Here is a 9,008-nt window from a genome sequence, read left to right as displayed (position 1 = left end):
TAAAATAGTATATTTCTACTATTTGAGTTTTTCTTGACCGCACCCGGACCATATTCCTCTCATAAACCAAAAACATTTTTTTTTTTAGTTTGGGAATATATTTGACTTATAATTTAGCCATTTATTTTACAGATTGAAAAAATCTAATTCCACAAGTTTTCAGATAACTATTTTATTCCTTGACCTTCATTTTATTCTATTTTTCATCTTTTAGTGTGTAGTGTATTTTTTTATCTACTTTTTTGTATGTTATTTCCCTTTTCTTTAATTGTCTAATAACTTTTTGCAATTCTTGTTAATTATACTTTTCACTGTACATCTTAATTTTATTTTTTTAAAATTTACTTTGTATATTTTAATAAATCTCAGTTTACTTTTATTTTATTTTATAAATTCTCCTACTTTGTTACATTATTTTAGTTGTTAGTATTTTTTTTTTAGCCCAGGTGAAGCCCTGCAAAGTGGGACGAAACATTGGCTCATAATAAATAGTTTTTTTAATTAATATTTGAGTTATTTTTACTGCACCAGGACCACTTTCCTTTTATATACTACTGACAGTCAATCAACAATTTCCCAATTCTATTAATAATATCTTTTGTTGCAAAAGTGTGGTAGAAATATAGAAATGAGACCTTTGGTCGTAAACCATGGTAACTTAAAAAAAACTTTCATAATTTTTAAATGCTTGTTAATTACAATACTTTGCCTTAAACTGGGAGTCACTTTCTTTAATTTATTACCAACATTATTATTTCAAAAATACATATTTTCTAAACTTTTTTTCTGAAATCTTTGAAATGAGCCTATTAGAATCTGGTGAATACAAAAACTTCAATTGACAGTAAATGTCAGATACCATCTACGACTGAGAGGCTCAAATATAACAGTTTACTAAAACTTATTTTATTTTACATTTTATTCAAAGCTAAATTGTTATAGAATAAATGTTAAAAATACAAAAGACTAATTTTATAGAAGATGGCCACGAGACCTGCTAATGTAAAATATCATTAGAGTGCTACCAATAGGTAGTTTCTCTACACGCCTGTTACAATTATTAATAATGAAAAAAATTATTTTAATGAAGAAGTAGTTGAAAATAGATGCATTTAACAAAAGAGAATATGGTTGGAAAGAGAGAAGGTTTGGGGAAAAAAAACTGGTTTACAGTGTCGCAAAATTTTGGCCTTCATCTAATTCTGGTCAAAAGAGTTTCAACAGATAAATCTAGTTGATTAGTCATTATAATGAAGGGCAGCAACTCACGTCATTTGAGATCAGATATAAATTTGTATCACTACTTAATATTTTATAAAATATTAATGGAGAGACAGTTTTAACATTTACAAATAAAATACAATAAATAACTTTTTTTTTTTCAAAATTATGTTAAACAGAGTTAAGCTGACCAATAGAATCTTCAGGTATAGCTGTAGGATGCAGCCCCAAACACAAAATAATAAATATGATGTTACTCTTTCCCAAGAAACATTTATTATGAATACTCTAGGCATTGGAATTATGCTATAGTTGTTAGTTATAGATTGATTACTTTTTTACTTACCTTTATTTGACACTCGCAAATAGAAAAAATTACAGACTTAAATTTGTCATAGTAGTGTATACATAGCTAATGTTAATGTAATTATGTAATGTCATTAGCTATTTTTATATTTATAGTTCTAAATATTTGGATATTAATTACATTATCCATAAATAAGAACCATTTTTCACATGGTTAAAAGTCACATCATTTAAATAGTAGAGTATAGTGGCACGATTATGAACTAAACAAAAAATAAAAACAAGATATATGTAAAAAAATATATTATATTACAGTTAGGTAACAAAATTAATCATCCGATTCAGAAGAATCACTTTCACAAGGCGCACTGATTCTATTAGTATTTTCAGGAATATCCTCATTATCACTTTTCTCCTCATTCTCATCTTTCACAGGCCAAATCCCTTGTTTTTTAAGGAAGTTTATCCTATCCCTGGTAAGTATTTCTGTAATCTCTGCTTTAACCTTGTCGCCTTCCTCGATAGGTTGAACAATAAGATAGTCTCCTCTTTTAACCCAAACAGTTTTTCTATACCTGCTTGGCATGGAAACCAGGAATCTTTCCCCAGATTCTCCCAATTCTTCGACTTCATGGAGATTGTTCCCTCTTCCACAAAGTAGCCGAACTACCTTCTGTCCATCTTCTGGCACTAGGCCTTCATTAACCAGTATATCTGACACGACATGTTTCTTTTTAGTGGACTTTGTCATTTTGTAAAACACAACCAACACAAACCCACGTTGAAAACATAGAAGTAAACAAGAAGGTTACGACAGGTTATGTTTATGTGGAAAGATTGTAAAAATCGATGTTTCAAAGTATCGATATAGTTCTTGGACATATCTATTTACTCTTCAATATTGTAAAATATATCATTTTCTCTATTAGTCAGTTATCTTGAATAATGAGGATTACCTTATTTAACCACCTCCATTTTCTGGCAATTGGATTTTCTCAAAAAATTTAAGCATTTTTCTCGCAATAAGTTAATTTAATCATTGTACGGTTGTATTGAAGATAAGTTAAAAAAAAAAAAAATAGATTCCTATACTATTAGTACTTATGTATTAATAGTAAAGGAATCTATTTCTTTTTTTTTTTTTTTAAATACAGAATTTAAAAACAAATTACAATTACATTCGTACTTGACTATAATTGAGCCTAAAGGTTAAAAAAAAACCTTAAGATGTAGTAATTTTAATAACTGGGTAACTGAATCCATTTCCCCTCATAGTTTCATGAGATTTTTATTTTAGGGGATTTTCAAACCAGGGAACAATAAGAAACACTATTGCACCTTATCATATAGATCAAGAACAAAAATATGTAGATCCATTTTTATTGTACACTATGTTTCTAAGCTAAGTGTCCTTACTGAAACTTTGAATTAAGGATCTAAAAACAAGAAAAAATTTCCCTATGAAAGTATGTCCGTTTACAGTTTGTTTAGGAGATAGTCACATCTAAAGATGTGATATTAATACATGTTCCAGCTACTTTATAAATGACCATTAACATTCATATTGAATTTTGTTCAAAGTAAATACCTAGAGAATTAAGACAGGCCGAAGCCTGTCTATTTTATGTAAAGAATTAAAGTCAATGACTTGCAAAGACATTTTGTTTAATATCATTTGAATTACAAAAATCCAGTGGTGTCAAATCTGGAGAGCTTGTGAAACAATAACTCATATCCAATGTCATTTGGCTACTGCTATTGTGGAAGATGTCCAGTGTGCTAAGGTAATAACTCTGAACATTTAATATGAATGCAAATGTTTACATTTCATATAAAAAGCAACTGGAACATGTATTAATTTATTCATTGTGACCTAAATGATTCATATTGATGAAAATATTTAGATGTGAATAAGGCCTAAACATATTGGGGATATCAATAAAAGATATTTCTTCGTGGGAAATTTTTTTCTTGTTTTGAAATCCTCAATTACATACAACCAGTTAGGACACATAACTCTGAAAAACCTTCTATAAGCGAGTATGACAGCAGAATTTCTTGGGAGGGGACTATGCTCCTTAAGTCCTAAAGGGGAATGTGTAGCTCTGTCCTAAAGTTTCATGGTTTATTATAATGTTTGACCATTTGGCTTTTATTTCTGAACCTTTCAAGTACCAAAAAAAACAACAAAAAAACTAGTTGCATATGACTTGATCTGGAACATTAGTTTAACTGCTTTTCCCAAAATGGGTGCTGATGTATGCCAGGGATGCTGCAAACCAATGCCACTTTCTCAAAATATTATAAAAAGAAAAAAAATTAACTTTAAATGACAAATATAAAGTGCATTCCAACATTTATTCTGCAGTTCTGTTTTTTTTTTTTTTACATTTTCCTTCGTATTCAATCAATCTCAGAATATCAGTGTCAATATTTTTTTTTTTAACAAGGGTGCCGCAGTGATTTTTTTTTAGCCCAACAAGAGTGAGTGGCATGGTGAAAAAAGTTTGAGATTCACGGTTCAAGATAACAAATTTGACCTATGATTGTTAGATTATTGAGTATTAGTATTATTTTTTCACTACTATAAATGTGTAAATGGATATATAAAGACCAGGGACATCAAACGATCAAATGATATAAGAATAACCCTTATGTATATGCTATACTTACCAATAAAAAAAAAAAAAATGTTAAATTTTCAGAATGAAAAGTTATTATTAAAAAAAAATAAATAGATACCGTCTTCTCATTTTATTTTTAAAATTTTACAATTTATTTAAATATTTGATTTCAAAATTTAATTGTTATTACCAGGACACTATAAACATTTTGAAATCTATAAATGCTTTATACAAGTGATTTTTTTTTCTATTTTGAATCATTTTTTATGCTAATTAATTAAAAGTCAAATTTGAAAAATAAATTAAAACAAATCCACCAATAACATTTTTTCTTTTCATTTTTATTTTCTTAATAGACTAAAATTATCATAATTGAACAATCTGCTTTTCTCAATAGTTCTATTATTATTAAGATATTGCTGTTCCAGTGTGTCGACAGTGTGACGTATCAAAAAATGGTTATTTTCAAATATACATTTAATCTTAGCAAAATAGGTAAGATCTATACAGTTCAAAACTGTAATATCTCGAAATATTTCTTTTAACTAAGGTTTTATGACATATGTTTTACTGTGATTCTGTGTTTTACTGTATAGGCCATACCGTTGTTGCTAAGATTACATGCATATCTCAAAATAACTATTTCTTGATTGAGATGTTGCACTGTTGAACTAGGATAATGATATAATATAACCATTTTAATGAAGAAACTTTATATTTAGGTATTTTTACTATATTAGAAGAAGATAGTTGACCGTTTGAAGTAGATTGGAGAAAGAGAGTCCGGATGGCGGTCACTTAGACTAGGGCTTTGTTAGCCATATATTTTTACTAGATTTAGACATTTAGATTTTTCCTTAACTATAGCTTTACCTTAGTGAATGAGATTAATAATTTTTGGATGGTTCAAAATTTCCAATATAATATTTGACCATTTAGAACCCAATGGTATACCCAGAATCTTAATACCTTTAATAGTACTAATTGAAACAATTAGTAATATTATTCGACCAGGGCCCTATTTCATAATGAAAGCTAATAGTATTAGTTGATAGTACAAGTGTAGAAACTAGTGTGGTAATAATACTAATACTTATATTTTTCATGATAGGGATGACTATTAGTGATATTACAGGAATTAAAAAATACTAAAGTACAAGTTACAATTGTACAAGTCTGTGTTATTGAATTAAGATAAATCTACAAGACTAAGAGTATTAGTTTTTACTTTATTATGAACAGGGCCCAGGAAGTTTAGCAGTACGATTAACCACTAACATAATTGTAGAACATTTATTAATAAGATTATTAGGTATTAAATCAATTAATATTAATTATATATTATTATCAATAATTATTATTGTCCAAATAATATTAATAATATTTGAAGCTGCAGTATCCATCATTCTAGCATATGTATTTTCAGTATTACAATATTATATTTTAGAGAAGTTATTCATTAAATATGAAAATACAAAAAAAATCATCCATATCATTTGGTCGATTATAGCCTATGACCATTAACAAGATTCACTGGAGCAATAACCTTAACTTTAGGAATAGTATTATTTTAATAACTATAATTCAATGATGACGAGATATTATCCAAGAATCAAGTTTTCAAGGACATCACACAATTAAAGTTAGAAATGGGTTAAAAATTGTTATGATTTATATAATTTTATTTATTATTTCAGAAGTATTTGTTTTTATTTCGTTCTTCTAAGGATTTTTCCATAGAAGATTAGCACCAACAGTTGAAATTGGTATAACGTGACCTCTATAAGGGATTATAGTTTATAATGCCATAGAAATACCAATATTAAATACTATGTTCTGGCATAACAATCACATGAGCCCATCACAGACTAATAAGATAAACACAAAAAAATTAATAATAACAGTAATATTAGGTTTATATTTCACTATTCTTCAGGCCAGATTTTGCATTAGAGATTCAATTTATGGATCACGTTTCTTTATAGCAACAGGATTTCATGGACTCCATGTTGTTATTGGGACTATTTTCCTATTGATTTGTTTATAACAATACATAAAATGCCATTTCTTCATAAATTTCTATTATTCTACCATCATTTCATCTTTAAAGTGAAGAATAACCAAAACATGAATTATAACAATTTCAGTATTTATCACTCTTTTAATCATTGGTTTATATCATGAATGTAAAAAAGGAGTAGTAAAATGAGTTAAATAATTATAATTATTTGGGGTTGTAGTTATACAATTATAATAATTTAATTTGTAATTAAAAGATAATAATAAATTAGTCTTCTTCACTTAAAGTAATGAAGTAAAAAATTTACATTTAGTTTTGACCTAAAATTAGGAACAATTCCCTTACCTAAACTTTTAATTGAAGCCAAAATAGAGGCCTTTCATTGTTAATGAAATAATTGATAAATTTAATAATCTGATAAAAAGGAAATGAAGAATCTAAAAGAAGCTGCTAACAATCTTTTAAAGCAGTTAAAATCCCATTTTTTCCGTATTTATATAGTTTAATAGTAAAACACCTTATTTTCAATAAGGAAACAAGATTTTACCTTTGTAAAAAAAAATACTTGAAAGGTAAATAAATAACCTGTACTAACTTCTTCAGATTTAAACATTAACTTAAGATACTCAAGTAAAATTAAATAATCAGTATGAAAAATAAACTAAAAATAAAGCTAATCACATAAAAATTTATATTATCTATTTGATAAATAGAATAAAATAATTAATCAAATTAAAAAACATGTCTAGACCTAGTAAAAATATACGGTTGACGAAGCCCTACAAACGTTGGTTAACAATAAATAATTTTCTTTTACTATTATGACACCTTTGGACTATCTTCCTCCAATATATTGTTACTATAGATATTTGATATTTACAAGTTTTTTATGACAATACAATTACAACCTATCTGTTTTTTAAATATTTATTACAGCATCACTAAATCTGTAATAACCTACAATTTTAAAATAGTATTCTTCCAGGGCATAATTGGACCAAAAGGAGAAGTAACGACTCGACTGACCTTAACTGAAGGTGGAATCAAAGACAATGCAGCTGCGCCGACAACAGTTCTATCAAAGGTATTTTTATGATTCTTTAGTAAAATTATATAGCATTATAGTAATATTGTTCCATAATGATACTTTAAATTTTACCATTTCTAAAGTACCCAGCTCGTGATGTTTTATGGATCACTAACAATGTTCCAATACATCTTTTTATTTCATAATCATTTCAATTTTTAAAAAATTAGTATTTAATTGCTGACGGGAAAATACAATGATTAAAAAGCAGAGTTTGAAATCATTATCAATTTTTTTTTCAATAAATTTCACAATATTTATTGTGAAATTTATTATTATATTGGATCCAATATAAAAGTTGCTGGATAATTTTTATTTTTAAAATTAAGGAATAACTGATGTAAAAGAAGTATTGTTTAAAAAGATTACTCAATAAAAATTGGTCCTGAAAAGAATTGCAGTTTAATTTTAATTTTTTAAAAACAGATAAGACAAAAAAATGGTTTTTAGTTAATTGGGTTCTAATTCTTGATATATGGTAATTACTTGGTAAGTTCCTATTACAAGAAGCTGATATTTGATGACATAATTCAATGAGTATAGCTCAATTTAACAATTTAATTAGAGCTTATTTGTTGGGTAATGGTTGGTTACTGAATTATTTAAAGAACTAAATTAAATTGTAGAAACAAAAATTTTCTTTATTACTTATTAATTTATATAGCGCTATAAACTCAATAAAAATATACTTAATAATAGAGTTGTTTGATCTAAATAAACAATAAAATACACTGCCTGTCAAAAAAATTGCAACACCTATAAATTTTAAGATTCTTGGAGCCTAACTCATGTTTTATTTAGTTTCTAATAACAGGATTAGTCAATTAGGTCTCGACAAGGAATGGAATCACTCATAGAGTTGTTTACAACAGCCCAGGTGGTTGTAGAAGAGACTCGAAAATACCATCTGGAATGTTAAGGGCAATTCTTGCCTCAGTGATTCTATTCCTCTTCCGTCTAAGATTGGCGTCTTTAGCAAATCTTAGTCTCTGTCTATAGTGTTCTGGAGAAATAAGTGGCCTTTTGCAGGTCTTCTTGAGCTAAGGTTTGGTTCTCTGTCTTCTTCTAACAGTTGATTTTGAAAAAAAAATTTTAAGATTTAAGAGTGTTGCGATTTTTTTGTCAGAGAGCCTACAACTGCTACTTCCCTGATAATCCGTTGATGTTGGATTTTTACTATATAGGAATTATCGTTTAGGGGATGAAGGGGAAGCAGACCGAAGAACCTGTAATTAGGCAGAAGCCCGTCTGCCATACAAAGCATTACCTCTATTGTGGCTGTTTTGACAAGAACGCACAACCTAGAATGCTCGCTAAGACCATGAAGAGGAGGCAAGAGATCTTAGCAAAGAAACGGACCAGGTCTCGTTGGTGATATGTAAATAATTTAGCCGATTTCCTAGATGAGAGAAGAGTATTTGTTAAAGAAATTTCACATACTGTTTAGGCATAGTGATAATATAAATGATTAATTGAAGAAGATGGTTGGGGGTGCGGTATGAAAAAAAAACATAAATAAACAAAAAATTATTTTTTATGCCGATGTTTAGACCTGAGTTTCAGATCTTCATCAGGGCTATAGAATAAAAGAGATAACAACCATCATTTAAAGAAATACAAAATTGAAAAGAAATAGTATCCTAACAAATATGGAATTATAAAAAATATTGAATTGAATAATACAAAATAGTTGATTGATAACCATCGAATTAGACAGTAGCAGATTGATGACAGTGAAAGATGAAATATA

The 9,008-nt window shown here is 27.7% G+C and overlaps 3 protein-coding genes across 3 annotated transcripts in view; 2 read left to right on the top strand and 1 right to left on the bottom strand.

The window, feature by feature from the left end:
* LOC106688782 (cilia- and flagella-associated protein 53) overlaps window positions 1-9,008 on the top strand; it is a gene marked incomplete at its 3' end in the record, with an annotated part of 23,097 nt that overhangs the window by 8,600 nt on the left and 5,489 nt on the right. The window contains 2 exon segments of the mRNA XM_014433418.3: window positions 7,157-7,255; window positions 8,457-8,620. Of these exon segments, the coding sequence (XP_014288904.1) occupies window positions 7,157-7,255; window positions 8,457-8,620 (263 nt within the window).
* LOC106688784 (probable RNA-binding protein EIF1AD) lies at window positions 1,814-2,344 on the bottom strand. The gene has a single exon (XM_014433419.3). It carries the CDS (start codon window positions 2,276-2,278, stop codon window positions 1,856-1,858), a length of 423 nt encoding a protein of 140 aa, XP_014288905.2. The 5' UTR covers window positions 2,279-2,344; the 3' UTR covers window positions 1,814-1,855.
* On the top strand, window positions 5,621-6,198 carry LOC136795721 (cytochrome c oxidase subunit 3-like; the record flags this gene model as incomplete). Its single annotated transcript, XM_067047234.1, is given in 2 exon segments — window positions 5,621-5,711; window positions 5,714-6,198. Coding segments are annotated over 2 exon segments (576 nt in total), but the record flags the coding sequence as incomplete, so codon positions are not given.

This window comes from Halyomorpha halys, unplaced genomic scaffold, assembly GCF_000696795.3.
Source record: "Halyomorpha halys isolate HHAL.00 unplaced genomic scaffold, Hhal_1.1 Scaffold1205.1, whole genome shotgun sequence".
NCBI lineage: Eukaryota > Metazoa > Arthropoda > Insecta > Hemiptera > Pentatomidae > Halyomorpha > Halyomorpha halys.
Note: the sequence above shows the minus strand (reverse complement) of the source record. Positions and strands in the feature narration are given on the sequence as shown.